This window comes from Chionomys nivalis, chromosome 16 (assembly GCF_950005125.1).
Source record: "Chionomys nivalis chromosome 16, mChiNiv1.1, whole genome shotgun sequence".
NCBI lineage: Eukaryota > Metazoa > Chordata > Mammalia > Rodentia > Cricetidae > Chionomys > Chionomys nivalis.
The window spans coordinates 27,450,081-27,471,654 of NC_080101.1; the positions used below are offsets into that span (position 1 = coordinate 27,450,081).

The 21,574-nt window shown below is 40.4% G+C and overlaps 1 protein-coding gene across 3 annotated transcripts in view; it reads right to left on the reverse strand.

Annotated features, from left to right (window-relative positions):
* Window positions 1-21,574, reverse strand: part of Unc13b (unc-13 homolog B) — a 193,328-nt gene that overhangs the window by 125,838 nt on the left and 45,916 nt on the right. For all 3 annotated transcript variants that reach the window (XM_057790263.1, XM_057790262.1, XM_057790261.1), the window contains exons 2-6: window positions 21,190-21,219; window positions 19,047-19,146; window positions 12,863-12,980; window positions 11,750-11,873; window positions 8,801-8,874 (exon numbers count right to left, since the gene is read on the reverse strand). In XM_057790263.1, coding sequence (XP_057646246.1) covers window positions 8,801-8,874; window positions 11,750-11,873; window positions 12,863-12,980; window positions 19,047-19,146; window positions 21,190-21,219 — 446 coding nt within the window. The remainder of the gene's footprint in view (window positions 1-8,800; window positions 8,875-11,749; window positions 11,874-12,862; window positions 12,981-19,046; window positions 19,147-21,189; window positions 21,220-21,574) is intronic.

Sequence of the window (21,574 nt, forward strand, 5' to 3'; positions counted from 1 at the left end):
GGCAACAATGCTACTTCCCTTGCAAATGCTTATGGATATTGAAACTGCGTATCTGAGAGTATACAGCTGGACTTCAGATATATCTGGGAGTTCCCTCCCACTCTAGCCTCTCCAGGGCCACCCACAACCACTACAATGACAATACAAATGTACAGGGTACTGAGGCCATAAGAAAATTCTCTATAAAAGAGAACAGAATTAAGGGGAAGTTTCAAGAGTGGGCAGAAATCAAGAAGATATAAACCAACAGATGTACACATCTTAGACAGATAGTTCAGTTTGAGCACAGTGGAGGACTGGAAAAGTGTAAAGATCTGGGCCAGGCAGTCAAAGTGGTACATGCTTAATCCCTCCACTCAGCAGAGGGAATGAAGATATCATGAGCTCAAGGAAACCTCAACTACATGAAGAGTTAGAGGTCACCATGGGCTACATGAAAAAGGTATCTGACCTTCACATGCTAACTTCGCCAATCATTAACAAGTTACGAAGTTCTTGGGAAAGCCACAGCTAACCTGCCAATGAGTCACTCATCCAGTAAATATTGACTTAGCACCCACTGCTTGCAAAGGCTTGTTGGAAATATAGAGTTTAAGTCACAGTAAGGAGTCTGAAGTTTATGCTAGTGTATTGGAAGGCCCTCTAGCTTTAAATATAAGGGAAATATGATTTGGTTACTGTGTTGATTTGGATGAGCTGTCCCTATAGACTTGGGCATTTGAAATCTTGGTTCCAAGTTGGTGGAACTGTCTGGGTAGGTATGAGAGGCGTGGCCTTGCTGGAAGGAGTATGTCAGAGGTGTGTTTTCAAAAGTCATATGTCATTCCCACTTAACTCGTTCCTTGCTTTCTGTTTCTGATTTGAGATTTGAGTTCTCAGCTGTTCCTGTCACTGTGCCTGCTGCCCTGACTCCACACCATGATGGACCCTTATCCTCTAGAATAATAGCTCAAATGAACTTTTTCTTCTCTAAGTCACCTTGGTCACAGTGTTTTATTACAGCAACAGAAAAGTAACTAAAACAATTACACTTTTAAAAGATGATAAGAGGGCTGGAGAGATAGTTCAGTGGTAAAGAGCACTAGCTGATCTGCCAGAGGACCCGGGTTTGTTTCCCAGAACCCAGATGGCAGCTCACAACCATCTGTAACTCCAGTTCCAGAGGAATCAACATTGTCTTCTTGCCTCCCTGGGCATCAGGCACACAAGTGATACAAAAACATAAAATTAAAAAATTGAAATAAAATGACTATGCCAGCTGTTACAGGGATGAACTGTTAGGGAATTACAATGGGTTGTCCATTAAGATAATCCAGACAAAAGCTGGTGATTTGTATATAAATGAGAATTCAGTAGCAAAAGATATTTCAAGCAGTTGGATCTGAAATAATTTTTGTATAAAATGTATTTCACAAGCAGTAAACCATAATACAAATATAAGAAAATATTGATATTAATACTTCTAGTAGGAGATATCAAAAGTCAAGCACAATGTACACAATAGGACTGCATTAGTAAAGCTGACAACCATGAAACTGCTCAGCAAGGCTGAACACTCACTCCAAAGTGACAGAGGACTCAACTATTAACTATAACCATTCTAAATAATGATGGGTGATTTTTTTTATTCCATGAGTGATGTTTTACCTTTATAAGTATCTATGCACCACATACATGCCTGGGACCAGCAGAGGCCATAAGAAGTCATCAGATCTCCTAGAACCGAAGTTATAACTAGTTATGACCTACTATGTGGGTACCAGGTCCTCTAGAAGAACAATCAGTATGCTTTAATAATGAGCCATCTCTCCAGAATCTCTTCAATACTGATGGTTTTTCAGGTAGGACATAGGAATAACAAAAATAAGTCCCAAAATTTAAGTATTAAAGTAGAAGAATTAACATGTAAGAGATCAGAATAGATACTTTCAAGAAGCTACATTTAATCAATCTTGTTTTAGGCCCCAAAAAAGAAGTTAAATCCCAGGGAACTACAACAAAATTAATAAAATTAAGATTGTTTTAAAAAGGGCAGATGGGGACTAAAGAGTACTTGCTGCTCCTAAAGAGGTTCGATTTCTAGCACCTACATGGTGACTCACAACCATCCACAACTCCAGTTCTCAGATATTTGATGTCTTCTTCTGACCTCCATGGGTACCAGGTATGCCCATGGTGTACATACAGACAAAATGTTCAAACATGTGAAAGAAAATAAGTCTAAAAAAAAAAAGACAAGGGGCTGGAGAGATGGCTCAGCGGTTAAGAGCATTGCCTGCTCTTCCAAAGGTCCTGAGTTCAGTTCCCAGCAACCACATGGTGGCTCACAACCATCTGTAATGAGGTCTGGTGCCCTCTTCTGGCCTTCAGGCATACACACAGAAAGAATATTGTATACATAATAAATAAATAAATATTAAAAAAAAAGACAAGGATGTGGTTCAGTGGTTAAAAACCTGTTTAACAAGTCAAAGGCCCAAATTGAATCTTTAGCACTACACATAAATAAATAAGCCAGATGCTAGCAGGCTAGCTATGGAAAAAGTAAATAAATAAAATCTATCCACAGCCTGGCATGGTAGTACATACCTAAATACAGTCTACAAAAATCAATGGCAAAACAGTATACTTTTAAAATTGTGTGTGTGTGTGTGTGTGTGTGTGTGTTTAACTAGAAAGGAGATCATGAGAGGAAATGGAGAAGCTGGGAAGCTAAAGCAGGAGGACTACAACTAATTCAAGGCCTGCATGGGCTACATGAGAATTTTTTAAAATGTATTATTCTGTATGATAACTTAAAATTAAATTTAAAATGTATATTCTAGCAGGATGGTTCCGTGGGTAAATGCACCTGCGTCCAGCCTATCTGAAATCAACCCCTGCCCCCAGTTGTACACAGCAGCAGGAGAAATTCAACTTTTGCAACTTCCCCTCTGACTTCCAAATATATTTCATGGTACACACTCATGCATGCACACATAGTAAATGTAATAAAATAAGTAAGTAAAATTTAAAGACTTATAAAGACAGCCAGATGTAGTAGCTAGCACATATCCAGAACTTGGAAGGCAGAGGGAAGTAGACTTCTGTGAGTTGGAGGCCAGCCTGGTCTACTTAGTGAGTTTTAAGTCAGCCAGAGCTACAAACTAGAGCCTGTCTCAAAGTAAGAAGGAAAAAAAAAGGATTTATGTGGTGGCATCCATTGGATCAAATATTTGAATGCTTGGCAAAAAATTGCTAGAACTGTTTGAGAAGGATTAGGAGGTGTGGGCTTGTTGGAGGAGGTGTGGTGTAGGAGGTCCTTCTGTCTATGTGTTGCTTTCATTGGTTGAATAAAGAAACTGCCTTGGCCTTTCGCTAGGGCAGCACTTAAGTTGGCAGAGTAGGCAGAACTGAATGCTGGGAAGAAGGTCAGAGAGAGAGCCACCATGGAGATGCCAGGTCAGACTTGCTGAATCTTTCCCAGTAAGCCACGACCTCGTGGTGAACATAGATTATTAGAAATGGTATAAATCGAGATGTGAGTTAGCCAATAAGGAGCTAGAGATAATGGGCCAAGCAGTAATTTAAATGAATACAGTTTTTGTGTGATTATTTCGGGTGTAAGCTAGCTGGGTGGCTGGGACAAAAAGCAGGCCCACTTGTTCCTACAACAGAGGTGTGTCACTTATGGGTGTACTTTAACATTTTAAAACCCAAGCCAGGCCCGGTCAGTTAGTGTCTGTCTCTGTCTCTGTCTGTGTCTTTGGTATCTCTCTCTGGCTCTGCCTCCAACTTGAAGATAAATTGTAAACTCTGAGAGATCCAGGCCCCAGCATATCTGTGATCTGTAGCCCTAGCACAATCCCTGAGTACCCTGGCTCTCAGGCCAGAGCCAGTGAAAGAAACACACCCTGAATTTGGGACTTGCATGAGTGAAAGAAACAATTTTCCTTGAACCCAGAACCAAAGAAAAATACCCTGAGTCTGAAATCAGACCCAAAAGAACACACTTTACCCCTAGAACCAGAGCCTGTCAAAGAAATTCATCCTGGCCCTAAAATTGGAGCCTAAAAGCTATTAAAAAAAAAAAAATATGGGACTGGAGAGATGGCTCAGAGGTTAAGAGCATTGCCTGCTCTTCCAAAGGTCCTGAGTTCAGTTCCCAGCAACCACATGGTGGCTCACAACCATCTGTAGAGGGGTCTGGTGCCCTCTTCTGGCCTGCAGGCATACACACAGACAAAATATTGTATACATAATAAATAAATAAATATTTTAAAAAACAAACAAACAAACACAGTTTGGCCCTAAAATCAGAGCCACTTCTGTCCCTGACACAAAACCAACCAATCCCTGAGTAAGAAAATAGTAACCTCTAGACTAAGGATGACCATGACCTTTCCTAGATCTTTGCCCTGAGGGGGCAGCCAATCCCAAGGCTTGGGATTTCCCTCACCCCATGAGGGGGCAACCATTCACAAACCTGTAGACTTGAAAATTCCTCTCACCCCATGGGGGACAGTCAATCACATTCCTGTAGGCTTGAAATTCCCTAAGCCCTCTCCTCTATAAAAATCCCCTCCCCACACCACTCGGGGTCTCTCCTACTCTGCTCCTGTTGCTGCTATTGCTGTCATCACCACTGCTGCTGCAGCAGCTCTGGACAGACGGAGAGATCTAAGTTAACTTGCAATAAAGACTCTTTGTTTTTGCATTGGATCTGGTCTTGTGGTGGTAATTCAGGGATCTGGACTTTGGGCATAATACTCTCAGCTACTGCTCCAGTGCCATGCCTGCCTGTCATCCACCACACTCCCCAACAGAATGAGCATGGACTAACCCTATAAAACTGTAAGTAAGCATCCAATTAAATCCTTGGTCATGGTGTCTCCTCACAGCAATAGAACAGTAACTAAGACACTAATGAAAAGCCAGATACAGTGGTTCAGTAATCCCAGCACTTGGGATGCTGAGGCAGAAAGATCTCTTTAAATTGAAGGTCAGCTAGAACCACAAAGTGAGATCCTGTCTCAAACAAACAAAAGCTCAATGTTGAGAAAGAGACAATACTTATTTCCACTCTATCCACTGGACAGTAGTTCCGACAGTGGTTCCAATGATGGGGAAGACCTTGTTAGCCAATTATCTTTAAGAGGTAGAGCCCAGGTAAGACATAGTTTTCTGGGACCCGAGGAAAAACCTGGTGCTATCTCTCTGCGCCATTCCTGCAGGACACTGCTGTGCTTGGATTTCTCATTTCCTGTTTTGTGAGTTTTCCCCTTATAATAAATAAAAATATAATTGTTGTATCCTTTGGCTAGCCTTGTTAGGTCAACATTCCAAGACAATACCCACAACATACAACAAAATTCAGATGCTTAAGACCCTTATTGTTGCTGGGCGGTAGTGGCACACGTCTTTAATCCCAGCACTTGGGAGGCAGATGCAGGTGGATCTCTGTGAGTTCAAGGCCAGCCTGGTCTATAGAGGGAGTTCCATGACAGGCTCCAAAGCTACAAAGCTCTAGATCTTCTCGTGTCTATCTCCAAAGTACTGGAATTACAGGTCTATTCTACTATGCCCAGGTAAGATATCTGAAGCATACACAAGGATGTATTAAGTCATATGTAAATATATATTTCAACTATCAATACCAGTTTTCCTTTCTTCTCCTCCTCTATCCTTTTCTTTTTGGACACACAGGGGTATTTAACTTTTGACAATGACATGCTGCTGTCATCTACAAATGCTGGACCTCATTCAAAGCTACGCTGGGACACATGTGTTTGTAGGCTGCAGGTTAGACATACTTTCTTTAGGATAACAGATCTATCTCCTCAAAAAATTATAACTTCCTTAGAATAAAAATAGTCAAGCTTTATTTCTTCAGTGTACTATAAAAGTTATAATAATAAAATCCTTAGTTAATAATAATATGCTAATATGTGTTCACCAAATGTAACATGTGTACCTCACTAATGAAAGATGTTGATAATAGAAAAAAACTACAGGGTAGGGGTGGGAGAGAAGAGATAACTGAACCATCTGCTCAATTTTCTGTAAGTCATAGCTACTTTTTAAAAATTAAATCTGCGGGGGCTGGAGAGATGGCTCAGAGGTTAAGAGCACCGCCTGCTCTTCCAAAGGTCCTGAGTTCAATTCCCGGCAACCACATGGTGGCTCACAACCATCTGTAGTGAGGTCTGGCCTGCAGACATACACACAGACAGAATATTGTACACATAATAAATAAATATTTAAAAAAAATTAAGTCTGCTAAATAAAAATATATGTATAAAATTCAAATGTACAAAGATTTAAAGTTTGGAAAGAGAATAAAATAATATTTAAAGATGCAAAATCTAGCCCGACAGGGCAATGTTGGCACACTCCTTTAATCCCAGCAAAGGCAGATCTCTAAGTTTGAGGCCAGCCTCAAACTCTAGGATAGTCAGAGCTATGTAGTGAGATACCACTGTCTCAAAAAAAAAAAAAATGCAAAATCTAGCTAAGAATCATTAAACTTGAGAATATTTGTTGAGTAAAGTAAGTACTTTAAAAATAGATATCAAAGTACTAATAATAGTGATGACTTATTACAAATTTTATTTTATTTATTTACTCCATTATTCCTCAGGAGTTGAAGAGATAACTTAGTGGTTTAGAGCACTTACTGCTCTTCTGAGAACCCAGATTTGATTTCCAGCATCCCATAGGGTGACTCCCAACTATTTAATTCCAGTTCCAGAACATCAGTGCTCTCTTCTGACTTCCACATACACCACTATACATGCAGAAAAATATCCATATACATAAGTATCAAGAATTTGTTTTAAAACATACTATTGATTATTAGGGGATGAAATCAGACTAAATAAATTTGAATTCGACATTAGAAAAAAAATCAGAAGAGGAGCCTTTCAGACATAAGTAGATCATGATGGTAAGGCCTCTTATTAATGACATCTACACAGTGAGTTCCCAAACAGCCAGCACTACAGAGACCCTGATTCAAAACCAAAATTCTTAAGATCCACATAATAAAGTATTATTTAGGAGTAAAAAGAAGGAATGATACATTCCACAACAATAAAATCTTGAAAACATGATAGCTGAAAGAAGATGGTCACAAAGAATCCTGCATAATTCCATTTATGTGAAATGTCCAGAATATGCTATATAGAAAAACAGAATTTAGTGATTGCCTATGGCTGACGAGGGAGAAGAATCAAATAAAGATGGTTAAGGGCACAAGATTATGTTATATTGTAATGAAAATGTTCAAAAGTGATTGTAGGGATATATGCACAGACAACGCAGCAAATATTCTAAAAGACACTGAATTGTATATTTAACAGGTGACTGCATGATAGGTATGAATTATGACTCAATAAAGGTGTTAAAGAACAAGGCAGCAGAACAGAAAATAAAGGTGTAAATGTAGTCCTTCTGTTCCCTAGAAAGTGAACAGAAACAAAAGATTCACAGGGACAAGCATGATGGTACAGACATGAAATATCAACACCAAGAGGCTAAGGCAGGAGACTCACCATGAAATCAAGGCCAGTCTGGGCTATGTGATGAGCTCAATGCCTTTTTGGGTAATACAGAAAGACTCTGTCACAAAAAAGAGAGAGAGACAGAGAGAGAGAGACAGAGACAGACAGACAGAGACAGACAGAGAGAGAGACAGACAGAGAGAGAGAGACAGAGAGAGACAGAGACAGAGAGAGACAGACAGAGAGAGACAGAGAGAGAGGAGGCTTTGCTGCGCAACTACTACTAAAGGTCACGGATCCAGACTCTGGACCTGAGCTCCTCATCTGGACCCTGATCCTCAGGTGTTTCTCATAGGTTGCCTTCTTCCACATTTCTCCTAAAATAGCACTCAAATGCTATCTCATAACTACTTGTTTCTTTTGTTTGTTTTGTTTTTGTTTTTAAAGATAGGGCTTCTCTATTAACAGCTTTGGCTGTCCTGGAACTTGCTTTGTAGACCAGGCTGGCCTTGAACTCAAGAGAGATCTGTCAGCTCTGCTTCCTGAGTGCTGGAATTAAAGAATGCCATATCTGGCAATTTGTGTTTCTAATAGCTAACATATTTCAAAGTAAATCTCTTTACACTGCCAATAACAAAAGCACTCTCCCATTCCTGATGCCCCAGATGGAGGTGACTGTCTTCTCTTTATACAACAGACTCAGAGCTGGAGATAAGTCTTGACAACAGGACCAAGCAAAGCAATGGTTTAAACAGTGCTAAAAAGTACACGTGATTCAGGATAATGATAAATTAATATCCATAATAATATGAGCAGAAACAGAAGAAATACCTTTTACTCCTCTACATAACATAAGAGGGGCTGCTATCAGCTCCTTCCTCAACAGCCCAGAGTCAGACTAACACTACCATCTGAGCAGCACTAGGAGAAATAGGAAAAGTAGGAGACGGAGCTTTCTACTTAAATTTCAGATTTTCTCCTGCCCTCATTCATGATAGCGGGCACAGTGTGCATGCCAGTACTTTCAGCCCTCAGGAAGCTGTGGCAGTAGGATATCAAGTTCAAGACCAGTCAAGGCTATACAGCAAGACCCTGTCTCAAAAAGAAACTAAAAATCATAATAATGACAGCTTCATTATTACGGAGTGGGTTGTAGTTCACTGGTAAAGCATGTGTCTGGAAATGTAAAGCCATGGATTAGATTCTCTTACCACAACTGTAATGCCTCACACAATATGCTCTTGGCCCCTCCCTGGAAAATCTATAATGGATGAGAGATTTTCCCCATATTTCAATATTTCAAATAAAGCAGTTCCTACCTCATTATCATCTGTCAAGGCATTGATTTGCTCCAATTTGTAGGTCCAATATCTGGCTTCCTCCTCTGGGATGTCTACAATAAAAAAGAACAGATGATATTAGCTGGTAATAAGTCAGTCATCAGCAAATAAGACTTTATTTAGACAAATGAATATAATCAGAAAGGTGGTAGTGACAGATGAATTTTAACAATGTCTCAATTGTTGCCATGAACATTACTGACTATTTCAGAAAGACAATATAATGAAACTACAGTTCCTGATTCTCTTTTTGACAAGGATGAAACTAAATCTCTGAGAGGACATATATTCTATCTATGGCTGAGTTCCTCCATAGCTATGATTAAAGCTGATGTCGGTATGATGCCAGAATTACGGTTTATGTGACCGTACCACCTTTCACTCAGCCAGACCACTCCAAAAAAAACACTCCAAGGGATTAGAAGAAAAGCTATACTTTGGAATATAAAGATGTTTAAATTTTTATTTTGCCTTCAAAAAATTAAAAATACAGGCAGGCACAGTGGTATGCATTTCTAATTCAATATATTCAGTAAGCTAAGGAGACAAGATTACAAGTTCATGGTCATTTAAAATAACTGAAAGAATCTCAAAGGAATATTAGTGCATCAAACCTCATAACAACATTTAGTCACACTGGCCAAGAGTTAAAGTACCCGTGTCCATAAACGATGAAATAGATAAAATAATAAACAAAACAGATAAAAAACATAAATAGATGAAAAATAAAATTACTTATATATACACAATGGAACATTATTCATCCTTTAAAAGGGAAAAATTCCAAGCTGGTTCTTAGCTCAATGGCAAACAAGGGACAGGAAAGCACCAGAAGGATGAGGCAGGAGGATCACAGTGAGTTTGAAGCCAGCTGGAAATACATAGTTAAGTTCAAAGCCGGCCTGACTACAGAAATGGCTCTGTCTCAAAACACACACACACACAAAAAAAAAAAACAAAAACAAAAACAAAAACCTTCAAGATTGTTATTATTTGTGTTTTAAGAGTATGAGGCTTGCCAGGCGGTGGTGGCACACGCCTTTAATCCCAGCACTCGGGAGGCAGAGGCAGGCGGATCTCTGGGAGTTTGAGGCCAGCCTGGTCTACAAGAGCTAGTTCCGGGACAGGCACCAAAGCTACAGAGAAACCCTGTCTCAAAAAACCAAAAAAAAAAAAAAAAAAAAAAAAAAAAAAGAGTATGAGGCCAAGATTACAACACACTCCTATAAGACCAACTCTTAGAATACTTACATGGGAAGATCACAAGACTGAGGCCAATTTGTCCTAACAAGTTAAATTCTGAGCCAGCCTGAGCTACATTAGCCAGACTGCCCCTAAAAATTATTAAAATTATAAATAAAGGAGTTTGAAAGGTCATATATATGCTTATAGACTGAAGGAGTATATTATATTCTTTTTTTAATATTTATTTATTATGTATACAATATTCTGTCTGTGTGTATGCCTGCAGGCCAGAAGAGGGCACCAGACCCCATTACAGATGGTTGTGAGCCACCATGTGGTTGCTGGGAACTGAACTCAGGACCTTTGGAAGAGCAGGCAATGCTCTTACCTCTGAGCCATCTCTCCAGCCCCGTATATTCTTATACAGCCTACAAGAATGTGAACTGGCTTGGGAAGAAGACTTAACTTTCACTTGTCAACTCTTTAAAGCATTACACAGTTGTGTGCCACATAACATATTAGTTAAGAACAAACTGCAAGAGCCGGGCGCACACCTTTAATCCCAGCACTCGGGAGGCAGAGGCAGGCGGATCTCTGTGAGTTCGAGACCAGCCTGGTCTACAAGAGCTAGTTCCAGGACAGGAACCAAAAGCTACGGAGAAACCCTGTCTCGAAAAATCCAAAAAAAAAAAAAAAAAAAAGAACAAACTGCAAGCTAGACCTTAGTGATGGCGCATGCCTTCAATCCCTGCACTTAGGAGGCAGAGGCAGATGGAGATACATACCACTGGAGGCTGAGGCACAACAATTGCTCTGAGTTCAAAGTTAGTCCTGAATTTAGAGTGGTCTCAAAAATCCAAAAACTAAAAAATCAATTAAGTATATTCTTTTTTCAGTGCTCTTTAATCTTAAATTAACAAAACCGAGTTAATATTCACTTCAAGATGGTCTTTTTTAAAGACTAAATCTAAAAATTAGAAATTTCATGTCATTTAGTAAGTAGTAATAGGAACCTATAACAACTTGAAGAGTATACTCTTTTTTAAAGTGTTTTCTTTTCTTTCGGGGGCATTAAGACAGAGTTTGACTGTGTAGATTGGCTGTCCTGAAACTCATTCTGTAGACCATGGATAAGATCTGCCTGCCTCTGCTGATTAAAGGCTTATGCCACCACTGCTTCACTATGTTTAGTGCTTCTTGTTTGTTGGTAGAGTCTCACTGTGTGGCCCTATCTTAAGCTTGATGTGTAGACTAGGCTGACCTTGTATTTCTTTTTTCTTTTTCAAGTTTTATTTATTTATTTTCTATATATGGTGCTCTATCTGCATGTAAGCCTTTATGCCAGGAAGAAGGCATCAGATCCCACTACAAATGACTGTGAGCCACCATGTGGCTGCTGGGAATTAAACTCAGGACCTCTGCAAGAGCAGTCAGTGCTCTTAACCACTGAGCCCTCTCTTCAAACCCCTGGGCTTGTATTTCTAAGGAGCCTCCTAATTCCACTTATATAGCACTGGGGTTATAGGCATGAGCCACCAAGCTCAGATAATGCATAATCTTTAATGAAGACCAATATACTTCACCTTGGTTTAAATGACATGGGGCAAAGAATAAATGAATATGTATGCCTCTAGAGAAAACGGCTAAGCAGACAAAACAGACATTGACAAAAACATCAGACAAGCTCAATCAATATCGTAAAGAGAATTAAATCATTTTAAAATCTCGTCAAAATAGACTCACCGAAAGGCAATTCAAATCTTGTATCAAGCAAAATTTTATGAGGAGTTGGGTTTTTAGTTCCACAGATCTCATCATCTTTCATTAATGTCTCTGCCTCCAGTGTAGACCACTCCCCAGGTCCTTCCTAGGAAACAAAGGCCTAAGATTAAACTTTAAACTTTATTGGTTCCCTTTTTGTTCAAGAGCCAGGTGCTTTCTTCTGAGTTCCCTTCTTCAAGAGCCTCAGAGGACCACTCACATCCAGATAATAGGGGAGAAAAACCATTACCACCACCCGCTCTGTGACTCTGCTTTCCCCTCTGCTGAGATGGGGACTCCGCCGTCAGCTTTCACTGTGTGTTCAGCTCTGAAGTCCTGGTGAGGACAGACTTTCCAGAGTACCAAGTAAGCATCAATGTGAACCAATACTCAGTGTCGGGATTCTTAATGATTATGTCACTGGTCAATTGTCACTGAAAGACTTGAATAAAGCTGCTATGAAAATGAGCTGCTTCTCTGCCTAGAGGAGCAGACTTATCAGAACTCAAAGAAATATAGAAAATGAAGTCAATGCCTTCAACATCCCACTTCCAGTGGAAGCTTGTAGTGCATAGTCAGGCTAACAGGAAAAGATCAACTTCTTTGCAAATTTGTATTTACAGTGATATCTTAGTCAAATCTGAGATGGTGGACTGAGAGTTTGACCTAAATATGAATAGAGACAATAAAAATACCTACCACCACATCTGGCAATTCCTTATATCCAAACTGGTTTGAAACCAGTTGCCTGGGGAGTAGCTCAGAGAAAGAAAACCCCAAAATAGTATCCAGCCAGTTGGCTAAGGAGGTTTAATGGCATTCTTCCCAGGATAGTGTCTAAGATGAGGATTTCAGACCACACACACATTACTGAGACAAGACTATCTATCTGATAGTCCTGTCACAGGACACAGGGAAGAGCAGCTTAAAGACAATTTCCTAACCCTCTGGTTGAGGTCAGAAGTGGGGACAGCACATGCCCTCTAATTAGACAAGGATCGGGTATGCATGGATAAATATCAGCTGAAGTGGAGCTAAGATGAAGGAAGGCAAAGGCGGCAACCATACTTCCAAACAGGCAACACACTGACTTACCTCATCTGACTGACGAATAGTCTTCAATGCGATCCACACGGTTCCCACCATTGTGTCCCATATCAGTCCTTTGTTCCACACCTCCACACTTAGGCCCAGGTCCAGACGACTGATCTCACTGATGGGAAAAAGAGAGCCCTTTGAGGAGAGCCAGGTGACATGGAAGAAAACACTATTATTCCCTACTTTGCTATCCTTGAACACTTTCACTACTATCTATTTTAGGAAAAATCTAAGTATCCCTGAATGCTGCAAACACACTTTCCATTTCAAGAAACCTATAACAGTTATCCATAGAATAATGTCATGGCTGGACATGGTGGTATATGCCTGTAATTCCAGAGTGTAGGAGGCTGAGGCCAGAGAACTACAAGTTCAAAGCCAGTCAGTGCTACATAAACTCTAGAAGGGATGGGGCAGAGGATATAAAGAGGGGTGAGAGAGAAAGGGAGAAAATAAATTTGTTTTTATATTTTACTGCTATTGTTTAAGACTGGGTTTCCAAAAATGCATGATTCAAGTTAAGATCTAGAGGCCTGCTATACAACATAGCACCTATTAACGAAAAGTTACTATGAACTTAAGTGTGTATGTATGTTCAATCTCCCTGTGCTGCATATGTAATAGGTCTAGTTTTATACAGTGATTATACCTCAACAAAAGCAGAAAAGGAAAGAAGGGAATGAGATAAGAAAGAAGGAAGGGACTAGATAGTGGTGGCACTCGTCTTTAACTCCTGTACTCAGGAGGCAGAGGCAAGAGGATCTTTGTGAGTTTGAGGATAGACTGCTCTACAGAGCAAGTTCCAGGACAGCCAAGGCTACACACAGAGAAACTCTGTCTCAAAAAAATCCAAACAATGGATGCTCACCTTCCTAGACCTGGATGGAGGGGGGAGGACCTTAGACTTCCCACAGGGCAGGGAACCCTGACTGCTATTAGGACTGGAGAGGGAGGGGGAGGGGGAAGAGGGAAGGAAATGGGAGGAGGGGAGGAGGTGGAAAATTTTAATAAATAAATAAATAAATAAATAAATAAATAAATCCAAACAAACAAAAGAAAAACAAAGAAGGAAGGAGAGAATGATGTAGGGATGAAGGTACTGAAGCAAAGAGGAAGAGAAAGACCTTTGCAATATCTCCTGCCCTCTGGAGATGCTATCATGGTCAGACCAATGCAGCAGCACATTAAACATGAGGTTAGGTAATTCGGGCATTCCTTTCAGGCCTGCCTATATTTCTATCCCTGTGCAGCAACTTTAAATGTTTTATTGTTAACATTACCACTGTCCTAACTTAAATCTATGGAATACATACAGGAACTTTCAGGAAGCAAAGTCTTCTTTACAAGATTTATGAAACAGCACCCAGGAAGAAGAAAGGGGTTCTGAGAACACATGAATTGGGGGGAGGGCTGGGTAACAGAGGGCTTTTCTAATGTATGAGGTCCTGGGTTCTATCTCGAGCAATGAAAAAGTATAAATAAAAGCAGTGTCATATACAGTAGAACACTGGCTTGTAGGGGCTATCACAAGCACAATCACACTGTTAGGGTAGAACAAAAAATACATATATTAGTGTTAAGAATATTCTCAAGAAAGCTTTTGTTGAACACAAGGTGATTTGAAAAAAAAAAGGAAAGAAAGATAAAAAACAGTTGCTACCAATAAAAAAAAAAAAAAAAAAACCAGACAGTCCAGAAAAACATGGGCTACTCATCACAGGAAGTGCAAAGTGTGTGCTTTAGAGAAAGCATGGCCTCTCTGTTGTCTTATAAACACCATAAAAGTATAAAAGTTTGGAGTTGGGGGCTGGAGAGATGGCTCAGAGGTTAAGAGCATTGCCTGCTCTTCCAAAGGTTCTGAGTTCAATTCCCAGCAACCACATGGTGGCTCACAACCATCTGTAGAGGGGTCTGGTGCCCTCTTCTGGCCTGCAGGCATACACACAGACAGAATATTGTATACATAATAAATAAATAAATATTTTTTTTTAAAAGTTTGGAGTTGGGACTGAAGAGATGACTGCTCTTTCCAGAGGAGCCAGGTTCAATTCCTAACATGCACATAGAAGCTCACAACTGTCTGTAACTCCATTTCCAGGGTACTTGACACCCTCACACAGACATACATGCAGGCAAAACAACAATACACATAAAATAAAAATAAATAATTTTAAAAAATTTGGTGTGTGAAGTTCTAGTAACAGAAATCATACCAACTATGTTGCAAAGATATAAGGCAAAGAAAATGTATTCCTTTTACAAATACAGTAGAGTACAGAGTATATTGGTGAGTTCATTTACCTTTTCAATTAATATTTTCCAAGCACTTAAATGTAATTGGTACTTTGGGGGAGGACACTTAATATCAAACCCAGTTATCATCTCCAAAAACTCTTCCAAGGTATCTGGAGAAGTGTCCAAAGCCACACTAGGTAATTAACCCAGTCACTAACTTAGGCTGTTCACGGTGGAGGAACTGGGCTTTTAGGCTAGTAAAAGTACACGCAACATCTGTAAATCTATCTGAAGTGTCTTTCATTTATATCTAAAAATGAAGCATTTCTTGGGATACATAAATATAGTCCCAATGCAACTCCTAAATTATATTTCAAGCTGCCAGATAAAAGAAATAGTCCATGGTCTTTAACAGCCTGACATGGACAGATAAAGAAAATCTATTCTTCACAGATTTCTCTTCTATGAGGAGTCTCTCCTCTCATGTATATGTATGCACAGAACATACAAGCAAGAAGTTAGAACTCTATGTATATCCCCAGAGCCCAGAGGAAATTTGTTTTCCTTGTTAATTAACACAACCAAGGGTATACAGGCACATGTGTATACAAGATTCAGAGTCAGGAACACTCACACCAATAAGTGAAGATGCCCTCTTTAAATAATGAATCTGAGGGCTGGAGCATATAACTTGGTAGTAGAGTGCTTGCCTAGAATGCATAAGGCTCTAGGTTTGATCCTCAAATAATTATAAAAAAGAATAATTATAAGAAGTGACCAATCTAGTGCTGCAAATAAAATACAGACTATTGGGGCTGGAGAGATGGCTCAGTGGTTAAGAGCATTGCCTGCTCTTCCAAAGGTCCTGAGTTCAATTCCCAGCAACCACATGGTGGCTCACAACCATCTGTAATGAGGTCTGGTGCCCTCTTCTGGCCTGCAGGCATACACACAGACAGAACATTGTATACATAATAAATAAATAAATATAAAAAAAAATACAGACTATTAAATATAAATAACATGATCTGGGTATGATGAAACATGATTATTATTCTAGAATTTAGTGACTGAGGCAGAAGGGTTTCTGCAACTTAGAAGTCATTCTCCTTGTACTGAGTTCCAGGTAACCCTAAGCTACAATGTCTTAAAATATACAAACACATACATGCGTACGCGTGCGCGCGTGCACACACACTGACACACAAATACACACACACACACAAAACCAATCATTGGACCTCACAAAGGCTAGAAGTTCAAGGTCATGCTCAGCAATGTACTGAACTTGAGGCTAACCTGAGCTATGTTAGCCTTTATTGCAAAACCACAACAAATAAAATAATAATATAGTATAAAATATTGTGAGAAATACCAAAATCTATACCAATTAGATACAAAATATATTGAGGAGGAAAAGGCTAAAAAAACCCACAAAGAATGAAAAAGGCAGGCAGATGAGAAAGGAGCTGCTAGCAACCAAAGGACACAATAGAAGGAATAAGGAATGAGAGAAGAAAGAAAATAGCTAATAAAGTCTATGTGTAAAAGTGAAAAAAGCAAAATTCACACACTCAATATAGGAAACAGACAAAAATTCACGCAAATCACAGCAAGGTTGAAAGAAAATTCTTTGGGCAATTGGAAAATAAACACGCACAAATACAGCTAGCTATATTGAGGAAGACCACAGAAGAGCAGAATTTTTCACACAGTGGGAAGAGTTCTAATGGAGGGATTGTTACAGGACTCAAGTCAGGAAAGAACAGGAAGGCTAGACTGGCATACCATACTATGGTACAGTTACTAAGGGAAGAGGCTTGTATAACTGACTCTAGGTATTTCTTTATATATAAAGAAATATATATATATATATATATATTTCTTGTGTAAAAAAGTACACGAGGTTTATCACCTTGTTGATTAAAATAGGAGCAGTATTAGGAGAGAATCTTCATCTCCTAAGGCAGCTGCTTAGACCCTGGGTTGCTACACCATATGGTGGCCATGTAATTGAACTGAGAGGTCACAGAAAATGTGCAAACAGTCAAAGTTCCCAAACACACGATGCCCAGCCATTAACTCAACATCCAAGTGCAGTGGACTGAACCTGAGGTGTTTCCAGCAGTGCTGGCCTGTGCTGCACCACTTGATGACACTGCAACTCTGTACTGTGCGCACCACTGCACCACACAATGACAAAGAATGGTCCTGAAACAGCGCGCCTCCGATTCAAGACTACTGTTTGCTCTGGACTGTACTCTTTTATTATATTATACATACAAAGGTTTTCTCTTATAGACTCATAATGGTTTAATTAGGTCATTCTTCTGCATAGAAACATAAAATTTTATCTTGCACTGTCTAATGCTAACATGTTTTACCTTGAGGATTGCTGTTTCTTAAGAAGAGTTTCATAAAAAGTAAACAGGCACATCCATCTCGTTTGTATACAGCCTGCTTTCATCTCTAACTACAAAGAATTGTTTAAAAGTAAAATTTCTTTTATTTTCCTTTAAAACGATAGGGAAAACCACAGAGACCGCTGACCCAAGCTAGTGGGAGCTCACGGACTGACAGCTGGGGAACCTGCATGGAACTGCACCAGGCCCTCTAAATATAGGTGAACAGTTATGTGCCTCGATCTGTTGGGGGGGGGGGGCGGCCTGGCAATGGCACCAGGATTTATCCCAGGTGCATGAACTAGCTTTTCAGAGCCCATTCCCTATGACGCCTTGATACGGGGGTGAGGGAGGAGTGGGGGGGGGACGGGACACGGACGACTTGGTCCTGTCTCAAGCTGGTATGCCAGACCTTGTTTACTCCCCAAGGAAGTCCTTACCCCCTCTGAGGAGTGGCTGCAGGATTGGAAGGGGGGAGGTATGAAGGGGAGAAGTGGGGTGGGGGGCAAGAGAAGGGGTGGGAGGGGGAACTGGGTTGGTATGTAAAATGAAGAGTAAATTTTTTTAATAAAAAAAAAAATTTGCCATGGGCTGGAGAGATGACTCAGAGGTTAAGAGCACTTGCTGTTCTTCCAGAGGTACTGAGTTCAATTTCCAGCAACCACATGGTGGCTTACAACCATCTATGAGATCTGGTGCCCTCTTCTGGTGGGCAGGCATACATGCAGACAGAACATTGTATACATAATAAATAAATAAATTTTAAAAAAATTTGCCTGGCGGTGGTGGCACACACCTTTAATCCCAGCACTCAGGAGGCAGAGGCAGGCTGATCTCTGAGTTTGAGGCCAGCCTGGTCTACAAGAGCTAGTTCCAGAACAGGCTCCAAAGCTACAGAGAAACTCTGTCTTGGAAAAAAATTAATTTTTTTTCAATTCTGAGAACTGTACCTAAGCTACATCCCTAATCCAAAAGAAAAACTTTATCAGCTGAGCCACATCCCCAGCCCTAAAAAGTTAAATTTATTTATTATTGTAAATGTCTGTTCCATATACCTATTTTATATACCTATATACATAAAGCCAGGACTGTTATATAGAGAAACCATGTCTCAAAAAAACCAAAAGAAGGAAGGGAGGGAGGGAGGAAGGAAGGGAGGAAGGAAGGAAATGATTTAACACATATGACCACCTTAGCCTCTGAGAACCAAAGACAAAGTTACATTTGACATTATGCTAAGTGTGCTACTGTACAGCATCTGAATTGACCAGTGAGAAGTCTGAGCAGGCAGTATCCACAACTCACTAAATTACTCATATTCATCATTCATCTGCAAGAATAAATTACAAATCAATGAGAGAAAAAAAACTGCAATGTATCATGCCTACTACCACAAGCCTCACTTGCTCCTGTAACAGATTTTTAAAAAATCCATAGCACTGCTGGCACATTAATACATCACTGGCACACACAGACGCATTTACTGTTTTACCTGATATCCCTGACATGGAATGTACAGACAAACACTTAGGCATAGTGCTTACAACATGAAATCTTGTTCCCAGGAGGGCTGATCACCACGAACTGCTACAGTTGTGCTCTTCACATTCTGGACTTTCAGGGTCACGTATGTGTTAAATTTATCTTTGAAAAATTGCAAAACAAAGATGTTAATAGTATTCAGAGTACTACCCAATTCACAAATCCGTTAAATTAAGTGATATCAGAAGCTGGAGAAATATTCAAAAACATTAGCTGCTCTTGAAGAGGAAGAGTTCCTAGCGTTCTGACACCCTCTTCTTGCTTTCATAGGCACCAGACACACATGTGATATTTTGTGTTCTGACAAATAAAGCTTGCCTGGAGATCAGAGAGCAGAGCTAGCCACTAGTTAACCATAGAGGCCAGGCCATGGTGGCAAACTCCTTTAATCCTAGCGCTTAGGAGGAAGAAGTAGGAAGATCAGGAGTTCAAAGCCACTCTGGACTATGCAAGATTGAACCAGTTTTTAATAGAAATAGAGGCAGGCAGTAGTTGTTCACACCTTTGATCCCAGCACTTGGGAGGTGGAAACAGGAATATAAGGCGGGTAGAGATCTTTGACCATTTAGTCTGAGGATTCCATTTATAGAGACAAGATCTCCCCCATTCATTCTGAGATTTCATAGAGATAAAAAGTCTCTAGCAGCTGGCTGCTCTGCTTCTCTGATCTTTCAGCTTTCACCCCCGATATCTGATTCTGGGTTTAATTAATTAGGATCATGCTTCATTTATGTTTACAAGAATACATATAAAAAAGATCTGGAAAAGTAAACAAAAAACTTCTAAATAATTGCTTTAGAGGAGTATAATTGGGTTGGAAAGAGAGAAAATGGTACACTTTTCATTAATAAACACAAGTAAAACAATAAAAATACAGGAAAAATGCTTTACAGCAATGAATTAATAATTTCATAAATTAACATAGTGAATTAAACCAATGAATTTAAGTAGTAAACTAAATAAAATCGTTGTTTTCTGAGACAAGGTCTCTTTATATAGCCTAGGCTGACCTAGACATGCGATCCTCCTGCACCAGCCTCCCAAGTACAGGATTATAGAAACGGCATTCTGTCCAGTTTATAATTAATGATCTATTTTAAGATTGCTTTTCAAATGGCTCAGCAGGGAGAGGTGCCTGATATGAAGCCGAAACAACCTGACTTCATTCTCTGGAAAATACATGGTAGAAGCAGAAAATGGAATCCCCAAAGAAGTACTCAGGTCATCAGACTTTCACAGCGAGGGCTTTGTCCCTGAACCATCCTGCTGGCCCACAGTTTTGGCTTTTTTTTTTTTTTCTTTTTTTTGGTTTTTCGAGACAGGGTTTCTCTGTAGCTTTGGTGCCCGTCCCGGAACTAGCTCTTGTAGACCAGGCTGGCCTCGAACTCACAGAGATCTGCCTGCCTCTGCCTCCCGAGTGCTGGGATTAAAGGCATGCGCCACCACCGCCCGGCTGGCTTTGTTTTTTTAAGCTTGCTCTAAAGGAGGCTTTGATGTTAAATTGGGAGGTCACCCCAGCCCCACCCCATCCATCCATCCCAGCCCCCTAGCCTGGGAATTGCCTTGGTCTGAACTGCAAATCCCAGCATGCCAGGTACTGACCCCTCCCCGGGGGAGGGCCAGGACCACTTCCACCGGTATTTAAGTGGGGCGCCCAAGGAGGAACACGGGTCCCGGGTTTTGCATGTGCTCCACGGTTTTCTGCCTCCCCTGCCATGCTCTCGGCCACCCGAGAGTGCTGCATTTATTAAAACATGGGCATTTTAATTTGGTTTAATTTGGCCTGATTGGATTTCTGTGCACCGGCGGAGAAGATTGTTCTTAACACAGACAGATGGTTCAGTAGTTAAGAGAGCACTAGCTGCTTTTGCAGAACACCTGGGTTCAAATCCCAGTTCCCACATGGCAGTTTACAACCACCCCATAATTCTAGTTCCAGGGGATATGACACCCTTTCTGGCCTCCTTGGGGTCCTGCACACACACACACACACACACACACACACACACACACGGAGGGAGGGAGGGAAGGAGGGAGGGAGGGAGGGAGGGAGGGAGGGAGGGAGGGAGGGAGGGAGGGAGGGAGACTGCTTTACATCACAGCAAGCATAAAAGGAAACAATAATGGAGGGGTAGACTTACTTACCTGGTGAACCCTGGAATTTGGCTCTTTTAACTGAAAGAAACAAAAGAGGCAGAATTAGGAAGTTAAGTCTAATTATTGGGAAAAGAAGCTGAACATTTGATCAAAGACCTTCTCAAAAGTATTCAGCCCAACCTCATACCCAAAGGGAAAAAAAAACCTCCATTCCCACCTCCTGACAAGGTGGTAGAGAAATCCAAATGGTAGAGGATCAGTTTTATGCTAGATGTCTTTGTAAACTTTAAGTTATAGGTCTAGAGAGATGCCTCAATGGTTAAGAGCACTAGCTGCTCTTCCAGAGGTCCTGAGTTTAATTCCCAGCAACTACATGGTGGCTCACAACCATCTATAGTGGGATCTGATGTCCTCTTCTGGCATAAAGTCAATA